Genomic DNA, 23,808 nt, shown 5'->3' with positions numbered 1-23,808 from the left:
TCAAGTCCAGGTTGGATGGGGTTATGAGAAGCCTGGTCTAATGAGAGGTGCTCCTGCCCATGGCAGGGAACTTGGAACTATGTGATCTTTCAGGCCTCTTCACACCTAAACCACTGATGAGTCCATGACACCTCCACACATGCCAACAGAGAGCCAACAGTTACCAGAAACAGAAATTTGGAAACATGGGAGAGACTCCAATGGGCTTCCCTTCACCAGGGCAGTTCAAGGGTTGGCAAAGACAAGAGGCCCTACAGAACAGCTTGCATCTCAAATTTAGTAACAGCTATTCATCTTTTGACATCTACATTGGATTAACCAAGTAATTCACACTTCAGTATTGGACTTTTAATATTATATGCAGGCTTACAGCCTCAATAATAAATATTTTAATGTAATATTTGAATGAATCATTCTCTATTGCACTTGTCTGCATTTAATAAAAGGTATGTGCTACCACTTCTGTAGATTTGTTCCTTTATTCCCAATTCTTTGATTCACTTCGTCACTTGAACTTTGAAGTCAATTTCAACTACATTTGGCAGCCAGTTTATGAGCGCCCTGAGAACAGTCGGCTCTTGGTATCTGCCTGTACAATGGCTTAAAACAGGCCCCCAATCCTGAGTCTTTGCTGATGACCCTGAGCCTCTTCCCACTTGGAGAGACAGATCAAATGATACTAAGTAAGGGTTTGGACCAACTCCCAAATCCTTGGAAAATGGGAAGGCATTAAATAAAATACAAAACATCATTCCAGAGGGCTGCTATTGGAGTAGGTACTGGTTGTGCTTTATTTACAAAATCCAGAGATTTGTACACAGCAATCTACAGGACAGCATAGGATTGGTATCAGGAGGATAAGGGACATGCTCAGCAGGAATTGAAGATGCCAGCAAGGAGTCATCCCAGTTCCACAAGGAACCTGCTTCCCCTTGCCTGAGGAAGCCACCAGACCCCTCCAGGAAGAAAAGCAGCAGCAATAGCCAATCCAGGCTGATGTGATTTTTGTTATCATTGAGGCATGAGAACACAAGTGATCGGTGAAGGAGGAAAGAGGAGACCAGCAGGGGTTCAGCACACCATTAAAGGCCATCCTGCCTGGTGCTTTACTTCCAGCGCCCACCAACCTTGCCCTTGGCTCCTGCCTTCTTGCTGCTACAATGCAAAAGGAAAGAAAAACATGTCAGCATGATGGAAGCAGAGGGGGCCACTCTGCATTTCTGACTCTTAGGTTAGGTTTCAGCTGCTTTCACTTCTCACATGTTGGGCACACCTGCCATTGACCACATCCTGAGAAAAATATTGTTGATATTGTGGAAAAATACTCCTCCTGGGGCTCTTAGTGTGAAAGGTAGGATGTGCATGCCTGAAAGAGATGGACCCTTCCAGACTCCTGGATTATCAGCGTAGAAATCTAGGTGGTCTCCAAACTAAGCAACAGGTATATGCAGGCACAGACTTGATATTTTCTGAATATCTGAAATTTGCTGTGCTCTGGATTTTAGGATTTAGAGCTCTGTCTAGAGAAAGTTGCTCAGTATTAAAGAGCTCTGATCAAACTCCCCAGATACTCCATTCAGTAGTGGAGGCAAAAAGCTGAACACTAATTTAAATACAACTAAGAAGTGCTTTGCTCTAGCAGACTAGCTATTTTTATCATGAGAGCAAGAGCCTCCAAAAGAATTCAAACAACTTTTTAGGCCTGATCTCATATCAGTATCTTTGTCTTGTTCATGTGTGTGTGGGAGCAGTCCAGCTACACTCCCCCCTCAAAGCACCTGAGGCAAACTCTCTCCGAGAGTTCTTGCACACAGAAGGGCAATCCTACATGCAAGCCACTTACCTTCTGGCCTGAGAAGCCTGAACTCAGAATGGGGCTGGGCAGGAAGTTAGTTGAGTTAGATTCTGCACTAGTTCACATTAGCAGCACCTTGGTTTGTGGGGCTTGGTACACCCCCAAACCCTTCCAGCTCACACACACAATGATGAGGCTGCTTCTTGAACCAAAGTACATGCAGAGTGTGGGGCTGGGGACCAAGCACAAAGTGCTAGGGCCTTGCTGCCAACAGAGGCCTTTCTTCAGAACCACTGATTCCTCCAGGGAGAAAAACATGGGGACATGACATCTGGGGTGATTTTTGTTGTGCTGCCCCATGGATTGGTTCAAGAGCACCAGCCATATTTACAGAAGGATGTAGCACAGTGACAGACACACACATAGTGGATACTTTACCTTTGACCAAGATAGGCTTGGTCTATTTTAAAAAATTGATGGCTTGCATAAAAGAGAGAATGCACTTTCTGTTTATCTTAAATTAAGCTCTATGCCCCTTTTGCCAGCCTTTCTGAAGGTTCAAAGCCCAGTATAGCAACTGCATAGCTCCTCAAACAAAGACAGAGTCCTTTTATGTCCACAAGCACCTGTGATGTTTGATGTTACACCTAACCTTTAGAGTGTGCTTAAGGAGATTTAATAAAGTCTGAAGCAAGAGACTCATTTGATCCTTGTATAACACACTGGCAGGCACTGCCTTGGAATGATAGTGTCTAACATGGATAGAAACTGAAGCACACAGAAATCTCGTTAGCTCTGGGCTTCTCAGTGCAACCTTTTCAAATTATGTCCTTGGAGAGTATCATGTCTTTTGGGGGAACAAGCAGGCCTGTTGTGGGTGGTGTGGTAGCACCCCACAAGAGCAGGAGCACCCAGACAAGCCATGGCATCCTTCTGCAGTTGCGCATTCTGCTGAGGTTTATCAGCCTACAGCTCTGTACAGAAAATACCACAGGAAGGTCAAGCCTTATGTTTGGCATTACAGACAACCAAACCCCCAGTGTTATATTCATTTGATAAGCCAGGGTGTCTTGGGGAAGTGGGAGGGCAGTAACTGGTCACTCCTGTCATCCAAAGATATCACCAAAGACCACTGCTTCATTCCTGGTATGACTTTGGTAAAAAGATACAGATGCACAGAGAAGAGCAAACCCACCACTGGAGACCTCTCCTCCCTTTCTGCCCTGCAGTTACTTCTCTGTGAGTGTTAGTTTTCTGCATGTTCTAACCCTCAAGCTGCGTCTACCGCTGGTATCTCATAAATCCATTAAAAACACCTAGAATAAAAATATTAGACTCTAAAAAGTAATGAAATAGTCTTGTGATGAAGGAAAGTGGGAGAGAGATGATGAGTGAAAAGAACTCACAACAGAAATCCCATTATGTTAGTCTTGTTACACACCATTCTTCATAAACTTAGCAACCACTTGTTTATCCTTCATAAACAAGGGTTGTAGTCCCTCAAGTATTCAAAGCACCTCAATCAGGTGTTTGAAAAACCCAACAATAAGCAGAGGAAATTTTTGAAGGTGTGGTGTGAAGAAACATGATTTGTTCTTGTTAGGTGTTACATTCACTTCAGTTTCCCCTTCATTTTCTCAATGTGAGGCAGGATGGTAGTGGTCCTTCCATCTCTAGCCCCATTTCATTGCAACAAGAAAATGTCAGTGTTGAGGCTGAAGTGACACATTTGAACACTGAGAAGATATCCCCAAGCCAGGAGCTAGGAAGGGGATATATAAATACTTACTGCTTCTGTGCCTGATCAATCCGGTTTCTGAGGGTGACAATCTGCAAACAACATACATGACCAGGGTTTTTAGAGACAAAGAAACCTTGTTCCCTCAAGGAGAGGAGCATTTTACCTGCTGAAGTGCTCAAAACAGGCATCTGTAGGAGCAATTAATACTTTCTTGGAAATAAAAGCTCACCCATGGTTGAAGGACAGAAATGTTACTTCTTGGCAATAAATCTGCAAACCAGCTTCATAGGGACAGAAGAGCTAGAATTTTATAACCCTTAGCAAAAGTGTTTCTACATATTGAAATTAATCTCCCATGAACTCGCATGTCAAACTGCAGGCATGTAAACTGAAATGAGTATCACCTTGGCCAACTGGAAAACCCTTGGATGGCTCCATCACCTTCGTCTTTCAGTGTCACCATCTCACTCTTCCCTTATTCCTATGCATCAAGTGTTTGTGTAAACCCAAAGATGTTCAGTGATCTTTGGATGGGGACCTCAGAAATGGAAGATGGGTATCACATTCTGCTGGAATACCTTTTGCTGGCTGGCAGAGCAGGAGGTGAGGAGCTTGCAGCACTCACCACTTTCCCAGCCACTCATTTAATAAGAGAAGATTACCTGATGCATAGGATCATAGGAGAGGAAACACCCACCTTGCACGGGATAAACACATTATATAGCCTGACATAGTAGCACTGTTTGGTCTGTAGGCCTGGACTCATTACTGAAATCCTGGGACTCATGTACTGGAAGAGCCTACAATACACTAGGATGTGATAGAGACTTTTACCCCTTCATCTTCTAATTTGTAACTGAGTCAGTGTTCAACTTAGTTTTCCTGGACTGAAGCAATGCCCTTGCCATGAGGTATGCTTTGCTTTTGCTTTTGGCACAATTCAAAATTCTGCACTGGATCTGCCAGTCCAAGAATTGATGACCTAAATTTTGAATATTTAAAGTCGCACTTGACATTCCCTGCGTGCAAAAAAAGAAAAACAAAAGTCATACATTCCATTTGTCCCAAGAACTGGTAATTCCTGGCTCACGTCTTCCCATGGCAAACAGAAAAAACATAAGAGACTGAAATATTACCAGGAACAGGACAACACAAGCAAGGAAAGATCAACAGATCACTTGCTTTTGTACTTACTTGTGGAAGTTTTAGTATTTGTCACAGCAGTTTAAATTGCTATTTTCCAGCCAAGTATTTTCCCCAAGTGTTGAGGAGAACCAGTTTTCTTCAGTTTGACCCAAGCACTTCAGACTTACCTTCAGTCATAAACCTTATGATCGTGACTATGACACTCACTCTCCAATGAAGCACCAAAGAGCAACAGACACTAGAGCTAAAGAATGGCTCTACTTCTGTGTCCTACCTCCTTCCTTTTTCTCTCCCTTGCATCCTTGCTTGTGTCTCCTTCATGCTCTTTCCTATTTTCACTTAACTTTCTCCTTTTTTTCCTGCTGTCATCCTCCCTTTATTCTTCCACTTTTCCTCTCCCATCTTATTAGCTGTGCATTTTCCTTCTGCTTTGCTCATTCTTTGTACTTTGTCTCCTTGCTTTTCATCAGCAGGCACCCACCTCTTTGTTTATGCAGAGGTCTCATTACCATAGCATGTACCTCTCCCCTGGCACTGCCTTCTTTCCTGTTTTTCCACACCCACTTGGCCTGCCATAATTAAGCTAGCCCTCTGCAGTATTCTGGATCTAGATAACCATGTGCCACAAGGTGGAGAAGTTTTCCAAACCCATACTATTCTCTGTACACTGTAGTCCAAGCTATTATCCATGTATCCCTATTTCTGCATGTACCCCAGGTGCCTCAGGGTCATGCTCCCATGTATGCAATACCTGGTTTTGGATACAGAGTTTTGGATAGGGAATTATTTTAAGGTGCTCTCAAATAGACTGCATGCTCAGTTCTTTAACCAAATCCCTGTTGAACTCTTGACTCTTTTCCTAAATTACCACTTTGCATCTTTTCAAAGAATGGAAAGGGAGAGAAAAAGGAAGTGAATGGAAGACACAAGATCCATCTTTCTCTTTTCTCTCTGCACTTGGAGCCAAGTGCCAGCTCCCGTCTGGCACCGGCTCTGACCATGCGGCAGGCTCATGCATTTGGTAGCCTTTGCTGCTGCTGTTACACAGGCAAGTTCATTGTACTTACAACTTGGAAAGCTCCTGCAGCCTGCAACGCATTGTTAAAATCTAAGAGAGATTGAGATAGTTACATTGGTGTTGCTCACTGCCTGTCAGCATGTGTCTGTGTGATTGGGAATTAAAAGGAGAGCGAGACAGAGAGAGACCCAGTAGGATTTCTCAGCCACTGAAACCTAATGCGGGTGAGTGCCGCCCTATCCAGTGACTGTGTGAAGGAAAGACGCCCACTTTCTGTTACCATATGACACTTCCGTCAGATGCTCCTCTCTGGAGACAGTTTTCAGTGACTCCAGAGAGCTCGGGCCACAGGAAATCTGTCTGGGATGGAATAAAACTTACAACGTTCAAGTTTGAAATCAAAGATGGATGTAAAAATATTACTTTGCAATGGAGGTGTGAGAGAGTGTACTGAGAGTTACTGAATTTTCAGGCCACAATTACCTATAGATAAACAAGAATGAATGATGTTTCAGGAGAAGGCAGGTGGTCCATTTCCCATTGGGACTGCCTTTCCATGTGGCACTGAAAACCTTAGACGTGATCTATTCAATTTTAGGCTAAAATGTGAAATCTGGTTCAAGTACGTATGTTAGGGGAATGCAGTTCCAAGCATTTTGCTGCATCAATATTGCAGAGGGTCATTGGAGATCCAAATAATGTCACAATATGACTTTTGCCAGATGAATCAGAGATTTTTACATTTTGGACCCAGTACCATTAGCAAAATGGCCTCTCTACTCACCTCATATTTTTTCCTCTTGATCTGCTCTGTAAAGTCATACTTTTCAGTCTCCAGCTGATATAGCCAGTCCCACAGCTCCTTAGCTTTGTCCCTGTGTGTTTTTGGGGGAAGACAGAAGAAACACATGACATCAGATATTTTCCTTTGTTTTCACATTAATAGTGAATTTTATTTAATGCCACTCACACATCTTCCTGTAAACCCTCTGTGTTCTCTTAAAGCTACTCATCATTTTCAAGGTCACATTTTTCTCACCTTCAAGTCTTTTAGACTTGCAGTCTTGTATGTGTCACACATTAACATAATTCCTCTAATTTTCCCCCTAACTCTTAATGAAAGAAAAGACTGCAGTGGAATCAGACAAGAAGGAAGGAGGACTCTGAAGGTCACCCAGATAAGCAGAGTGGTTGCCATTGTGCAATCTCATCTGTGTCAGGGCTGAGGTAAGCCAGCTTAATCTTTCAATCATGTGTAAACTCCAACACATGCAGTCCAGACTATCATCTGATGACTGCTGTGCACCAGAGCACTTAGCTTCCAAACCTCCAGCCTTCATGGAGATCCTATTCATACCTTAGCAGCATTAACTCAGCCCTGGGAATGCTACAGATACCAGTCTGTAGGCTTGTTCATCTAATTGCAGAGCTAGGCCTGTGAGCAACTAATCCTAATTAGCAGAAGAGGCTAACAGAGCTATGCCAGGAGCACAGCTAGACGGCTACCAAACCATTTCAACACTTCCCTACATTCCCATTTCTCCTCCATTCTCCAGGTTAAGCAAGGGCACAACTTAAATGTGTCCCATGATGAATTTCAAAGAAGGCCCCCCTCCTCTACCTCACTTTATCACCAGAGAAGACTCCAGGATAGTAAAACCAAATATCAGTGGATTACATTCCATAAATTAGGATAAACATGTTACCTCAGCTTGTCTTCATTAAGGTGGTCAATGTTCAGGGGCTTGCGCCTCTCAGCCAGGACCTTCTTCTTTGTCTCTCTAGCTGTTTGCTTCTTTCCTCTCTTCTGGTCAGCCTATTTTCAGAACATCAATTAATGTCAAACAGCAGAAATTAAGCCTGAATGAAACAATTTCAACACTGGGCCTTTTCCTCAACTTCTAATGAAGACTGTTCCCAGTCAACTTAACGGTTAAATTTTTTCATATTTCTTTCATCAATCCATGATTTTTACCTTAGCCAGATAACTGCTGTATGTTGCACCCATGGAGGACAGAGCCTTCTTCTTCTTCAGATCATCTTCAGCTTTTCTCTTGGCATCTTCCTCCTCTCTCCGTGCCTTTTCCTCCTGTGGAGTGCAACACACAAAACAAGTGACGCCAGGTCAGACTCCCAGCTTCCCCAGCAGCCAGTGTCAGTGCAGGGAATGTGATCAGAGAAATACATTGATGAGAATTAGCAACTCCTGTTTTCTGCCCTTGCTTTAGAGAGCGGTCATTTCACCCCTGGACTGAGGCAGGCAGAACCTGTAGTTTTTCTGTCTCTAGAGATCTCTCCAGTCGGATGCAGGGACAAGGAGAGGGAAGCAAAGACACTTACCGCAAGCCTTGCCTGACGCTCCTTCTCCTTCTCAGCCCGGATTCTCTGCTGCTCTGCTCTTTCAGCTCTGCGCTTCTCCTGCAGTGGCAGAGGCATTGGATCACCACCGTGGCTTTACCTGCCTCCACGGCTACACCCCACTACCAAGAGCTTTGCTTCATTGAGTGTGAGCCACTTCTTCTCTCTCTAGAGCATGCAGAAGGGTCTCTGTGCAATTCTCAGATATAAAACAAGGGGCTACGAGAGGGGACAGATGGGGGGAGTAGACATTTGATGACTTGAGCAGTCACTTCTTGTACATGACAGCACTGCTTTCTGTCAAAGTCTGACAGCAGTTTCAGCTTCTCATCTACAGATGATCTCTCAATCTAGTACAGGGAAATGGAGTACAAGGACTCACAATCCTCTCCTTGAGGGCAACCAGCTCTTCCTCTTCCTTTCTTCTGGCTTCAAAGTGGCTGTCAATCAAGGCCTGCAGTTCAATCAGGTCTTTGTTCTGCCTTTTCTTTTGGATGTCCTAGAAAAGCGGGGAAACTCATTAAGTCCATATTGCTCTAGTATTATGTCCTGGACATTCCCAGCACCCTGCATGCACAGTGAAACTAAAGTAGAGACTGTCTGTATATTTCCATGGAAATCTATGGATTTCCATCCAAATCTATGGATTTGGTACAATCAGACACTCAGTCATGCAACAGTCAGGAGCCCAGAAGTGTAAGGAATCCAAATCTCCCACTTCCCTACACCCTATTGTATCCCTGGCTTTGCTTACACACCTATCTTTGCATATATTCAGCTGCCTTCTGTTAGTTTTGTAATAGAAATATTACCTACAAAATATTCCTGCATTTTGGGCAAAGCAAATATTTCTATGGAGCTTTTCAACCAGAATTTCTTAATTTTTCTATGAACATTCTAGGGAGGTGTTTGGCTCTCTACTTATTATTGTAATTTTAGCTACTGTTTCTCAGCAACAGATGACGGCCTGCAACTTTCAAGGCATTTGCAACAGTGGGACAGAGGATCTGAGATCCCTACAACACTTTCTTTCTCCTCATAATGGTTTCAAAGATTCAAGGAGATAAACAAACAAAAAAAAATACATAACTTTAGCTTAGTCATATTATCAGTGAATGCATTCAGACAGTTTCAGGGAGCAGAGCCTTTTGCTGAAATCAAATGACAAATCAACCATACTTTTGTCTTTGCCTTTACCCTCAGCAATATCCAATGCAGGAGGAGTAACATGGGTTTGCACTCATGTCTATTATCAGTTACAACGGACTAACACAGCCAGTCTGAGGAATACTTACATCAAAATCTACTTTCTCACCCTCTGGTATTTTAGGAGCAGTTAGTCTGCAGAGAGTCAAAAACAAAACAAAAAGAAAAATAAAGGATTTTCATCTTAAAGAATATGCAGCTTTTTAAATAGCCTATCCCACCCTGCCCTCAGGAACCACGCTGACAATAAGGAATGTTGGTGAAGATAGGGAGGGATGAAAGAGTACATCAGTGGAAAACTACTCCAGAAAAGTCCTAAGGACCACTGTCCTTCCTGGAAGGTCATGCACGGCAGGGAGTTATCCCTAAAACTCCTCTTTATTCCCAAAGCCTGTGGTCATTCCCTACCACATGGAAAGATGTGTTTGTCTGTGAGTCTGCCTGTGCAGGAGTCCATCCTGGGCAGCTGGTAAAGTGGGAAGGGAAGGTGCTGGGGCCCAGGGCCAGAAGGTCCATGGGAAACCTTAGCAAAGCTCAACTCAGCCCAGCCCAACATTTGCCATTGTCAGCAACCCTGGATGGAGAGGACAGTTTCCCAGCCATGGCTCTCACAGAGGATTTACTGTGGAGCTGCCGGAATTTTGGGATACTGTGAGCCCTCTGCATCTCAGACAGTCCATGAATTCTCTGGCTCTACCAGGAACAAGTCTTAAGGCCCAGGCCAGTAACTGCTGCTAAGGCATCCTCTGAAGGAAGCAAACATCCTGGAGTAGCATGCAGGAACAAACAGATGGATGTTGTGGGAGGGAGAGCTGCATAAAGGCTTCTGGTGGCCATTTGCCTAATAGAGAATCTAAGGGCTTCTGCTAGATCAGGAAAATGAGCCCAGGGTTTTGAAACCCTGCCCATCATACTTACTTTATTCTGGGCTTCTCCTCTGTATTTGGAAGGATGTAGCAAAACAAGAAGGGAAAAAGAGGAAGAAAGTTAAAACAACAGAGATCACGCCAGCTGCTAAAGTAAAAGGAGGGAAGGGAAATTTAATCTTAGGGGAAACATACAGAGAAACTGGTTAAATCTCAAGCACTTCCAAAACAAATACACACGCTCACACACCCCTTTTGCTAGGAGTGAATCTGTTTTTACCCTCGAAACAGAATTTGGCAGAAAATAATCAAGAAACTGTATAAAAGTCCCAAACATAGCATCTGGAAAGCAGTAGTTTTATGTAAATGCAAAATTATTTTTCTCAAACCATCCTGACCAAAACCCTAAGGAGGCCAGCTGGGCTGGAGGGTAGAAGAAAATTATGCCTTTTTCAATCAGCATTTTTTTTTGTTAAAGTTAACTCAAATTCACAAGATCATATCTCAGTGATAGCCAGGCTCCACCAGTTTTGTTCAAATGCCTCACATGGAGTCCAGGAGGGGAAAACCGTTATGACACATTTTTTCCAGGTTCATTGGCTTCATCTTAGGGCATGTGTCCCTGAGATACCTCAGTGCCATGGGGATGGTACTTATTCTTCTGCACTGTGTGGTGTTCCTCAAACCCAGCTTAGAAAGGCCATCCTCTCTTAGCAAGCATCCTCTCCTGCTGAGGTACATGCAAAATCCCCATGGGCATAAATGGGAATTATGTTTTAATCTCCAGGAGAGGCATAATGCCCTGACAGGCAGGCCAAACCATCACACAGACTGCCAGCCTGGGCCCTCTGGCAGTAAGAATTGTTCCCTTGCAACAAGTGACCTTTCCCTGGCTCTCAGACATGTGCTGGTCTCATGAGTTACTTGCTTAACATTTGTGCTTGTGGTCAACTCCCCTCCCTGCTATTATTTTTAAACTTCATTTATTAACTCCAGCTTAATGCCAGCAAGTTCAGTGCTGTTACTCTCACAAACAGAAATAAATTAAACCTATGTGCTTATTCTGGCCCATTCTCTCAGACACCCAGGTTGACTTTCATAACCACACACTACATTTGAACTTTCAGGGATGCTGATGGATTCTGCAAGACAAGACTCCCTGTGTTGGCTCAGTGGGAGGAATTGAGGTAAAAAAGCTTACAGCCTACCGAATCAGCTAAAAAAAATTTTAAAAAATTGTAAAGTAAAAGTAAGAATAACTGCTTCAGTAGCAGGTGCATGAACCCTGTTATCAATATCATAATTCAGAAAGATATTAAATTTTTTCAAGTGCTTATTTTTATCTAGCAGTTTGGGGACTGATGGTGGAAATTTGGAATAGCAAATAGAAAAAAAAAATAGGAAATAGAAAATGAAATATTATAAGGGGGAAAATAAACTTACACTGGAAAAACATTATTGAGGCAATCAGATGTAAGGGTGTTGGATAACAAAAAATTGAGAGAGTGGTTGGAAATGGGTTATTGAGATAATCAAGAGAAAAGATGTGAAAGATGGGTAAAAGAAATTAGAAACCAACATTTCCTTTTTTTCACTCTTTCCCATACAAATTTCATTAATGCCATTTTAGGGGGTAGACTTTTCTCATTTACTGCAAGAACACTGCGTGCCAAAACATTTCTCAGTTGAGGCCTCCAGATGCCAAAGCAATGCTAAGAAAATAAACAGCATGTAATTACAAATGTGCTTTAGACTGCTCCACTATAAAGGAAGTCCCAAATCACTCCTGAAGAAAAATACCATTAGCCAACAGCATGCTTTTCTATTCCTCCCCTTATTTTTTTGTTTTGCTTTTCAAATAGCCAGTGAGCTTTTTAACATGTTAGCTAAATTGCCTTTTACCTAGAGAGAGGAAAAGTAATTATAATTAACCAGGTATGTTATTTACACAGGATTCCCTTCCTTCATGACATACCCAGATAATTTTCATAGATATTCCTGTTTGGCTTAAAGCTGCCAGTTAGTAACACTTCAAAGAGAGGGGGGAAAATAAGAGTAGACAGGAAAGGACTGGTTTTGTTTGTTGATCTTGGTTGCCAGGATCGACACCTGTCTGTTATTACTGTGTGAATTTGGTCTCAGCTGCCACCAAATCAGCACTCCAACAAACAATTGTAAAAATGAAAAAACAAGGTTAGTTCTTGAAATAAGAAATAGTAGTTAGAATTCTTAAAGGTACCTCCAGAAAACCAGAAAAGGGGGTATTTTATTAAAAATTAAACAGTAAAAAAATCTATCTTCTGCAGTGCATGACCCAGCCTTTGTCCATACTGTATGAACCAAAAGCAGTCCAGGGATGGGATTTATTTTGAAATGCCCCTTCTTTCAAGACACCAAGTCAAGGAACTGGGCCAAAATTTGTTGACCAGCAGGAATTGTCATAGCAAATTCCTGCTCCTATGGCGGATTTTGACTGATGTTCCCGTCATTCTGACTGTGAGCCATGGGGCTGAGACACAATCCCCACACAGAACCCTGCCAAAAGAAGGCAAGAGACACTGCAAATCCAAGTTCACTGCCTGGGTGATTAGAGAGTCTTTGAGTTTCTGGTTTCCGAAAGGCTTCACACAGGGAGAGGGTACACCACCAAAATACCAACACCCTGCTTGCTTCTGCCCAGTCTTTAGATATTCACACGGTGCTCTCCTTCTCAGGGAATCCATCTGAACTGCCTTTATGTCACTCAGAAATCCCTAAACACCGTCCCTTAATCCCACTTCTCAGAAACAACATATCTAACTCACACTGTGTCCTTGGGGAAAAAAAGGAAATCAATATGCTATTAAAAAGAAAAGAAAATAATGAGAAAAAGAAAGAGATGGGCTTGGGAAGGTCCTCAGGATACTTCCCTATATTAAAAAAAGAATCCTGAAAAGCAAGCAAGAAAATTAAAACAAAAGAAAAACAACAACAACAAAAATAAATCTACAAAAGCAAAACAAGGAAACATAGAAAATGCAGGGTGTTTTCAAGTGACCTTGGGCTTTGTCTTTCAAAACAGCTGCCTGAGTGTTCTAGGGGCTGGGGCAGTCAGGAAGAACCCAGTTACTTCAACAGCCTCTAAACCTCCATGAGAACTTTCTATATGCTTAAACTGTCCAGGGCAGGGCTAAGCTATCTTCTACAATAGCAGCACTGACCTTGCATACATTTAGGTTTCATCCTTTCACATGAGTTTTGTCCCTACCTGTGTGCTCCAGCACCCACACAACCAAGTATTACAACCAGGCCATATTTAGCTCCACCCATCTGAATAGATGTTTAATGTTTAGCACAATTGTAAGTGCATGGCTTGAGCAAAAGTTTACATTTCTGTAGATTCAGGCCTGGAGCCCATGACCACCTAAGGCTGTTGAGGGATGCATGTTTATGCAGGGCTCAGCTCCATTTTCAAATATGCCACTATGATTTAAGAGATTCTTTCCTGAATTTTGGAGATAGAGACATTTTGCTGATGAGAGCTAGGACACAACAGATTCTGGCTAAAAGACAAGTCCAGAGCAAGCTTCTAGATCTTGATTTTCACCATCTACTATCCTAATGAGGATGTAGAGGCTTCTCAACACAATAATGACTCCCCAAGGGTGACTGGATATGCACAGTGAGCAATTCTTTGCAGCAGAGATGCTTTGGCCCAGTTCCTGAATTTAAAATAAAGTGAGGAACAAAAACAGACTCATGAAAGAGAGTGAGATGTTAGAAAGATGACTTTGTTGTCCTAAGACAACGCTGAGCTACCATCATTGTATTCGCCTTCTTCATTGGCTGTAGGTTGGAGGACAAAAGAAAAAGAGAAGAAGCACAGTAGTCAGTCCACAACCAGCACTGTTCTAAGAGCACCTGTCCCCACTCCCTCCCTGTTATGCTGGGAACCTTGGACTCTCCAGAGATGGAACAAGAAGGAAAAACACCGTTTTGGTGATTTGACTTGGCTAACAAGTGTCCCTTTCTCCATGTTCATTGAAATCCATCTAGAAAGATCATTTCCCTCCCATACTCTTTTCTCTTGAACAGTGTCAGTGGTTTTGACACTTTCCCCAGCACTGAAAGAGAAAAAGGATGAGGGTCTGTAGACACACCACATACCTTCCTCATGAGCTTCCTCTGCTGTTGTCATGGCACAAGCAGTGATGGAAAGACAGGAAATAGAAGGGGAAAAAAAAAACAAAACAGTTATTTAAAGCTCTTGGAATCCTGAGAAAGAGACTGGGAAAAAAAAAGGGAATTAGTGAACTAAGGCAGGCAGAAAACTGGAGAGATTGTCAGGACTCAAAAATGCTGTAATGTTAAAGCAGCAGTAAGCATGGAGGTTAAAGGAGAAGAGGGCTGCAAATGATAATTGTGGTTAATGTCTGTTTCTCTTGTTTTCTTCTCTTCTACCAGCCCAGGACTCCTGTTCTCTCCCTCTCTCACACACATACACACTTCCGTGTTGCACCTAGGTGGAGTAAACCAGAAGTCGTGTCACATACCTGGCTCATGAACTTCAGGTGTGAAGTGTCATGGAACAAGTTGCAGTAGACAACAAGAGAATGAGAACGAGAAACCTGTTATTTCACACACCAAAAGAGCTTCTGAGCCAATGGGGAGGAGGGGCAGGGAGGAAAAGGGGAGCCAAGGATAAAGTTAAGAAGTAAACAGGTAAAATATTTACATTTTAAATAACACAAAGAGAAGTCACAGAACAGGAAAGGTGAAAGAGGCAGATTTATGATAATAGTGCAGTGCTTAAAAAACACTTCTAATCATCATATGGCATAAAGCACAACCTGACAGCACAGTGTACCGAGGTTTACCTTGATTGGAAATATGCACATGAACATAGCCAGCACTCTCAAAGCACTATTGGACCCGTCCTTTACTACAGCAGTATTTCAGCCATTTGAAATAAACGCAGTGTGGTTCAGAAACCTGCTGAAATACCTGCCATAACTCATCATCAACGTTCAGCTAACTTCCAAAGAAGCTCAGTTCCCTTCTAGATCTATGGCTCAGGCCATTTTCTTCCTTGAAGACAACATTGATGTCTATGTAAATGTACTGCCGCTGTTCAGATCCATTTGCAATGTACAATTACAAACAGATTATTTAATAGGAAGAAAATGTTTATTAGAAGTCTGTGCAGGTCTACATGTCATTCTTCTGGGTTTTGGCAAAGCAGGAATAGATCAGCAATGTGAATTTGCAGGGTAGATTTTGCTTTTCAGCTATACACACACACCACCAAATATTTTGCAAAGCAGGCATAAAAAAATCCACGAACTCTCACAGTGTTTATATTCCCCATGTACAGTCAATGAGTCAAATTCTGCCCTGAGATTTTAAATAAATCCTTCCCTAGAGGAAGAAATATTAATTCTCATATCACAGGGCAGAATTTAATGCATTCCACAAAGAGACTTTTTGCTGAGCTACCCTTTCACAATAGTATATGTGTGTTCCCCCAGTTTCTAGTGAAATTTTCATGCAAGAAGTAAGTTTCCTCTGCCTTACTGCTGATTACACTTTACTGAGAAAAAATATTAAACTATAATAGAACCATCCCAAAGGCATGCAAGTTATAATCCATCCTTGACTGATCAGTTGTTATCCCCTGTCACCTTGTATACACTTCTCACACACACTATCACAGACAGACACCAGGGAGTTTAGAAGTTAAATCACATACCTGGAGGGGGGGCTTCATTTAGTAGGATGTGTCAGGGGAAAAACACAGGAAAGGAAGATAAAAGAATTAGAAATAAGTTATGCAGGAAGGGACCACCTCAAACTTTGGTAAGACTGGGTTGGAGAAGTATAATTTGCAGATCAAGTTATAGGGATGGACTGTTAATAAGAGTGGAAAAGGAGTGTAATTACAGTGGGAAGTAGATAGGAAGGAGATGCCATAGAAACAAAAGATAAAGGGAATTTGAATGTTGATGATTTGCAACAGTTTAAACCATGTGAATTTATAAACCATGGGCAAGTGTAATAACACTGGTGATCCTTAAATTTGAAAGAAAACATACCCAAGAAGAGAGTTTTACAAGCATTTAGTGTTACCTAGGTTTCAGTTGCCCTTTTAGCTACTGCTTTGGATGTATCCCTATGCATGCACCTGAAACTCCACCATCTACGAATCTCTGCTAGCAGATTCTGAGCTTAGCTCTGCAGAACTGGCAGTATTTGTGTTTGCACAGAGCTTGCCTTTGCTGCAAAGGACTAGAACTGCTTGAGTTTGTGTGCCAGAATCTTGCTGTAATCCACGCTCTGCAAGTGTAAGTAGCTTGGGTAAGTAGCTTGGGTTTCTGCAGCTCAAGTACCCTCATAGCTCAGGGGCTATGGGGTAATCACAGCCTTCAAAGTTTTCAGGGACACTAAAAAAGCTTGTTCTAAGTTTCTTAGATGGTGATCCTTCAGTTACAAACAATATTTATACTCTCCTATAGGGAAAATAAGTTTTAGGGAATTTCAAGAATGGATTGATTCTTCATGATTCTGGTATTCTTCAACATCCTCAAATTCCTACGTACAGGAGTGCTTCCGATTAATACATAGGAATTTAGATGTCACAAACATGAGCTTGGTTAGGTGGAAAGAGTCAAGAAGGAAAAAGAAAAGAATTAGAGCAAGAATTCCACAACAGCAACAACTGTGACTTGTGCAGGCCAAAGCTGTGACTTAGATGTGGTAGGCAAAGACAGCATTAATAACATAAATAGTCATGCAATTACATGAAAAGCTGGGACAGTCTCCTTATGACATAAAAGTTTTTTGTTAAGCTTGTTACATTTACACTGCCTTTTGGTTTTATTGTGCTTTATGTTACAAAGGGAAAAGAAAGCATGGGGAGGCTGTGGTTATGGCTCTATTTTTTATCATGCTATGTTAATATCTTGTGTTTTGCACAAATTTCAAGCTCATACATCTGTCAATGCTAGAGAACCAGCTCTCAAGTAGTGAGCAGCAGTTCAATAAATATCACAGAAAAGAGATACAGAGGCAGGCAGAGCAGCTCTGATGGGAGCAATGACCTTTAGCTCGTGCAAAACAAAGAAGAACCTTGGGTCCAGATTAAGAGACAAAAATGAATATGATTAAAAAGAGAAGAGAAGGATGTGAAACAAGAAGCAATGAGAACAGGAGAGACAATGAGAAGCAGTGAAGAGATGAATGTTGAAGTATTAAGTCATGTAAAAATCAATCAGCTTTCACCTCACTCCAGCCTTGGCAAAAGCATCAGTCTGCTCTGAACTAGGAGGCTGGTCTTCCTCTGTGGACAGCAGAGGGAAATAGCTGGGCTGGAGGCTGCTGAGAAGTGACTACTTTAATAAAACTACTCCAAATGGCACAGAATCATTTCCACAGACAGTTTAGAGGACACTGCAAGTTCAGTTTCTGTTTTCCCAGGTAATAACCATTATAACAGACCCATACGCACTGTGAGGGTGGCTCCAAGTCTGGTGAGCGCCTGTTGTTAGAGCTCATACATTGAGATGTTTGTCTACAAAAAATGTTACTACGTTTTTCATGCAGCAGTTAGCTTTATCCTCATTATTATGAGTCACAGAGTGATGAGGAAATTATGACTGGTCAAAGGTGTGAGGAAGCTGCAAGTTACTGTTTATCGTTAATATTTGATTTTTGCATTTACTTCCACCATCCTTGAATTCCTGAGTATAATACTAGAGTTACTGTTAAAATTTTCCAACATAAATCAGAGTTTAAATTAAATTTCAGTATTTCAGAACTCACATAGCTGAAATTTTAGTTAAAAAAAATTAGAAACGTTTCACAACCATAAAGGCTGCAGAGATCTTAACATCTCTGGAACAAAACTTTTCCACTTTTTGCCTTGTGGCATCTTCTTATTCCAGATTTGTTCTTGCATTATACTATATATACCCCACATTATCCATAAAGGCAATGCTTCAGAAGCATCTAAAATAGAATTTTCATTTCAAAATTTGGAAATCTTCCATAAAGGAGAGAGGGGAAAAAAAAGTTGGAACAAAATGTTTTAACTAAATAAAAGCCATAATTTTCAAAAGCTGTCAACAGAGTGTTCCTCTTTTTCTTTTTTTTTTTTTTTGGTTGGTTGAAAAGTTTCCATTTTGTCCCAATTCAGCACATGACCCAATTGTGAAATTGCCATGTGGAATTGAATTTCCAGCACACAATAACCCTTCAGATTGACGCAGAGGAATTCAGAAGTCACATACCTGGTTCATGGACTTCTTTAAAGGGGAAGTAGCAGGGAAGGAGATGCAAAGAAAGATAAGAGAATTAGAGCAAGAAACAGAGGATAATTAAAATCTTTACACTTTCCTTTGCCAAGGTGGTGGAGGGAGTATTAAAGGGATAAAAACCATTAATAAGATTAAGCGAGAAATAGATGGCACATGTGAATGTCAATTAGAATTGTGGAGAGGAAGAGTTCTTTGCATATAAAAATGCAGATGCCTAACATATAAATTCATAATGTTATAAATCAAATGCCACTATAGCCTTTGGCTGACAAACATGACTTGTATTTAAATTAAGTCCATTACCCATAAGTTTGAATGTGCAAAAGGGGTATAGACAACCCGCTCTTATTCATGTGCATAGAAATCCCAGCCACTGTGGAAATCAATGGGCTCTGAGGAGCTGGCATTGATTTTCTTGGTGCCCAGGATTTCACCACAGGTGCATAGGGCTGCACACCAATGTGGGAGGGCGAGTATGAGCATGTTACTGCTCTCCAACCTGCAGGATAAAATATCCCATGGAAGCCTGGCTGGGCAAGCAGAGAGGGGCAGGCAGAAGGGCAATTTAATGGTAAATGGGTTTGGGCTGCCAGGCTGATGCTTTAAGCAGCATGACCTTCTATTTTGCCAATCACAGAGATTGTCTTACCAGATCTGGACCTTAATTCTGGTTACAAAATCAAGTAAAGATACAACCCTGCCACCCCATTTTTTGCATAAAGCACATTAAACCAGAAACACCCCAATAGGTAGGGAAAATGCACACACTACATCTCTTCTCAAATATGCTCCAGCCAAAATGATGCCACTTAGTCCAATCCTTACCCCAAGAGTAAAAACTAGGTATGACACCATGTCACTTGTTGAAACGTTCATTACTTTGGGTGCAAGTCTCCCCACATCTCCATAAACTGCTGTAAAAGGGAGCTCTGTCTCTGTGCAGTGGCAGGGGAACTGGGGAAGAGGTGCACCCAGCTGAGGCACACAGTATTGCCTCAGGACATGGCTGTCCCACCTCTAACCCTGGGGCGTGGCACAGAGGAAGTGCTTTGAGGAACACTATCCCTGTACCAACTGGTGTCCATACAAATAGCCTGGCTGGAGACATCAGGTGCTGGGGAATACATAAGCAGTGCCCAGCCTGTGCCCCAGGCATTGTTTTCAAACAGCAGTTAGTACTCATTACTCATCACACCACATATCCTATGAGAGCAAAGCAACCGTGCAGAAGATATTTTTTGCATCGGCTCATCTTCAACCACCTTCAGAATTCCTGCACGAGTTACTGCTCCAGACAGAAACAGAGGAATTCACAAGTCATGGCACATACCTTCCTCGTGAGCTTTAGCATGTGGGAAGAGTCACAGAGCAAAATGCAAAGGAGATGAGAGCATTAGGAGCAGAGCAACTTTTTACTTGGGCAAAATGGAGGGGGAGGGAAAGACTAAAAATACGTTGCAAGGAAATAAAATTAGTATGGATACCAAAAGCAGTACTGGAAGTGAGGGTGCAAATGGCCTGAGATATTAAAAATATAAAGCTGATTTAAGCAGCCATATCAGATTACATTTGTCTTATACAGCCATTCCTGCAGTCCAGCCCAAAGCCAGGAGCAGCACGCTGTTTCATAACCCTGATGCTTGCCCAAGTGGATTTACAATCTGAGGCCAGCAGTTTTGGGTAGCTGCAAGTACTGCCATGAAACAGTGGCCTAGGAACTCCATTATATGAACAAGAATACCATCTTTAATCATTTGCAAAGCTAAAACATCATATTTGTCACCATTTGCTTTATACCACAGGGTTTAAGCTGAAAAAAAGACATGTGGAAAGGCTATTGTAAGAATATCAGCCAATCATGAGCATTTCTGCATACAGTCTGCAGGCCACATCCACCCCAAATGGTCCAAAATAAGCCTGCCAAGGAGATCCAACCAATCTCAGAGTAAAGGCTTTTCAACATTCATCCTTTTAAGAGGTTTACATTTCCCAGCACTTTTCAAGGTTTTATTTCATGCAACAGTTACCACGTATATTGACAGTGCATTCAATGTCAAGACAGAACGTGATGGCAGACAGCACAAAAAACAAAGTGGTGGCAAGTTTGGTCTATATTATTATGCCTATTTGTAACTCCTGTTTCCTTTTGCCATCTTATGGTTTGCTGGCTAAGCCAAAGCTTAAAGACAAGAATTCAGGAGTCATGTCACATACCTTCCTCCTGAGCTTCTTTAGGTGTGAACAGCCACAGGACAGGATGCAAAGGAACATTTGGAGAAATACATTATTACATGAGCTGAAATAGGCTGAAAACCTTTCATAGGCTGAAAATTCTGCTCAGGGGGAAAAGTTTTATCCCAATAAAGAACGTGCTAATGGCCAGGAGGGGAAAGGAATTTGAGGCACCTGTGGCTGAGAAACAACTTCCCTTCATGTGAAGGGAAAAAGCAAAAATATATCAGACAGGGAAAATCTCACAGTAAGCTCAAATATCATGTGCAGGAATTACTCTCTGGTTCCAGTTTTAGAGGACAGCTCCTGCCCCTGCCCAGCTGGGCTTTATGGTGAGCCCTGCACATGGCAGGGGTGGCAGAGAGGCTGGGTTACCACTGAGCCGACTCTGCCAGACCTCGCACTGAGATTATTCCTGTGTGTTCCAGTGGCAGAGCCCATCACAGAGGGGACGTGGAAAGCAAAGACAGCAGAAGCAAAAAGGCAAAGTAACTGGTACTGCTCTTCTTGCATCACCCTTGAGGCCCCACCACCACCACCAAGGAGACAGCAGGGAGCAGTTTGGAAGGTGATGGCACATACCTGCTGGAGGAGCTTCGTCAGGTGGGATGTGGCAGGAAGCAAAAGCAATGAGATGGAAAATGAGAACACAGTTAGACTAAAGAATGCGTGAATGCAACAGAGGGGGTTATTTATTTAAAAAAAAAAAAAAGCACAGGATTTATGAAATAAGGAAACAGAGGAGGAGATTAAATGAGACAGGTGACCAGAGCGCACACAGATACAAGAAATGTAAAACCATCTGGACCTGGATGCTGTAAAAACTCTGCAAACTGCTCAGAGTCTATTGTGGCACTACAGACAGTTTTACCCCTGTTTAAAATATGCCCATAGCACAAAGCTTTGCAAATATGGAACCAACACACCCTTTGGCTCCTTGCACCTGGAGCACCATATCCCAAACCTCTCGAGTGCAAAGGGTGAGTTTCTGTTCCTGCCCCTCTTCCACCATGACTGTCCCACCTTGCCAATGCTGTGTGCAATGTGAGGAGCCAGCTGGGGTTACTTACCAGCATCTACATAGTTATAATCCTGCAGCATTATGTATATTATATATCATATGATATATCATAGCTCATTAACTTATAAAATATATGATATATTTTATACACAATATGATATTATAGCATATGTACTATATAACACAGGGCTAAGCACATATTTTACCACAGATGGATTTTGACTTCAAAATCCATCTGGTCATGATCTGCCAAGCTACATAGGAGAAACCAGTTGACACCTGATAGAAACCTTTCTAGCCAGACCCCAGTTACTCCATGGCACACAAATACCCAGGGCTAAAAATCAGCCTCAGAGCACGTTGTGTCTTGGACAAAGGGATAGTATCTGCATTTTCTGTGCTGCTTCCTCACCAAAACTGGAGCAGAGGTGTCTGCACAGATACTCAGGGATGTGGGGTACCCTCAGTGAAATTTGTGCAAGGGACAAGAAAAACCCTCCAATAGTTTGTCCCAGCATCTTTCTCTTGTCTCTTGCTTTCTTCTACCACTTTGCAAAATTGAGGTGCACATCATCCTGCTGGTGCAGGAACCAGCAGGGCTGAGATGCTGCTTCACCTACCTTCTTCCTGAGCCTCTTCTGTGCATGGGAAATGTCACACAGCAAAAGAAATAGGAGGAGAAAAATTAAAACAGGAAATATGTTATTGGAACATTCCTGAGGTTTGCCAAGCTCCCAGACTGTTATGAGTAAGAATACACAATGATGGAATTACAGGGTAAGACAGAAACATTTTTATGGGCACATTATGGGGTTATAAATGTTACTGAAATATGGGAATATGACCACAAGTGAAAACCACATAAAAAGGCATCCAGTATGTTATTCTTTATTAGAGCTGGCTAAAATACCTTAAACCCAACTTTTGGTGAATTTTCAACCAAAAATAAAACTGTTATATTTCTTTTGCTTTACTTTTTTTCTCATATGGTGAAAATTTTTCACCAACATTTATCAATTTTTGAAATTTCAAACAAATTTATTCCTGAATTTTACCAGATGAATATAAAATTTGCAGGGTGTCTCCCTCCCTTTAAAATACTCCTTTTGACACCATTGTGCCAAAAATAAGTCAAGCAGTAAAGTAAAAAATGTAAAATAAAACAAATATATATATATGTTTGTTTTCATACACATATATATTTATGTCTACATTGTATACATTTTTATACATATATAGCAATGCATTTTATTTCTTTAGTATATATAAATGCTTTGGGGGTTTTTTTTAATAATTTTTTTAATAAAACAGGCCAAATTTCAACAATTTTTTTTAATAAAATTGGCCCAATTTCCTACCAGCTCAATAAACAACATCAATGTCCACTATTGCATTGATGTCTGTGGCTCAAGACAGTCCTGACACTGGTTGTGAAATATTTGATCTGGATTTCTTTACACACATTCTCCCTCCACACTGAGAGAGAAAGAAAGCAGGAGCCATGTCACATACCTTCTTCCTGAGCTTCAGGTGGCAAGTGTCATGGAACAAGAAGCAACAGCAAGCAGGAAAATGAAAACAGAAAACTGTTAGAAACTGGTGGTGGGGTGAGCTAAGGCCTGGAGAAAAAAGGTGGTTAGAAAGTGATGGAGAAAAGTTATATGGAAAATAAATGGATGACGTCAGAAAGAGACACAAAGATCAAGCAAAAGTATGGAGCAAAGAGAAGATACACCTCAGAGGAGCCAGTCATGCAGATTAAAAAGAAATTCACCTGCCTATTAATGTCATATCAGTCATTAAATTCTTGAAAACAAAAAGTAGATGGTTAGAGAAGAAAGGAGAAAGGCAAAAAAATGCTTTTCCTTTAAGGAAGGCTTGTCTGTAGGAGCAACACCCTTCACTTGCTCTTTTGACATTTGACAAGACGTAAAGGATGGAGCATGAAAAATGCCTTCACCTTCCTGGCTCTGCCACTCCATGCAGGACCAGAGAGACAGATGATGACTGAAGGCAGCTCCACAACCTATTTAGTTTTCTATTCTATTTTCTATTCTATTCTATTTTCTTTTTCTTTTTTTTGAGCCCGTGGTCCCTTCAGAAGCAATGCCAGGGGAAATGAAGCAGAAACTAG

General features: G+C 41.8%; 1 protein-coding gene across 1 annotated transcript; it reads right to left on the bottom strand.

Annotated features, from left to right (window-relative positions):
* Window positions 1-765: 765 nt before the first annotated feature.
* Window positions 766-23,656, bottom strand: TNNT3 (troponin T3, fast skeletal type). Its single transcript, XM_068194958.1, has 15 exons — window positions 23,635-23,656; window positions 22,295-22,312; window positions 21,236-21,247; window positions 20,636-20,650; window positions 14,663-14,674; window positions 14,277-14,297; window positions 10,183-10,201; window positions 9,354-9,399; window positions 8,441-8,557; window positions 8,041-8,118; window positions 7,676-7,789; window positions 7,407-7,516; window positions 6,485-6,575; window positions 5,750-5,790; window positions 766-1,155 (listed from the first exon to the last, which is right to left on the bottom strand). The coding sequence occupies exons 1-15, from the start codon at window positions 23,654-23,656 to the stop codon at window positions 1,107-1,109; spliced, it is 765 nt and encodes a 254-aa protein (XP_068051059.1). The 3' UTR covers window positions 766-1,106.
* Between the last annotated feature and the right edge of the window lie 152 nt (window positions 23,657-23,808).

The sequence above is a fragment of the Anomalospiza imberbis genome, chromosome 6 (genome assembly GCF_031753505.1).
Source record: "Anomalospiza imberbis isolate Cuckoo-Finch-1a 21T00152 chromosome 6, ASM3175350v1, whole genome shotgun sequence".
In the NCBI taxonomy this organism is placed as follows: domain Eukaryota; kingdom Metazoa; phylum Chordata; class Aves; order Passeriformes; family Viduidae; genus Anomalospiza; species Anomalospiza imberbis.
Note: the sequence above shows the minus strand (reverse complement) of the source record. Positions and strands in the feature narration are given on the sequence as shown.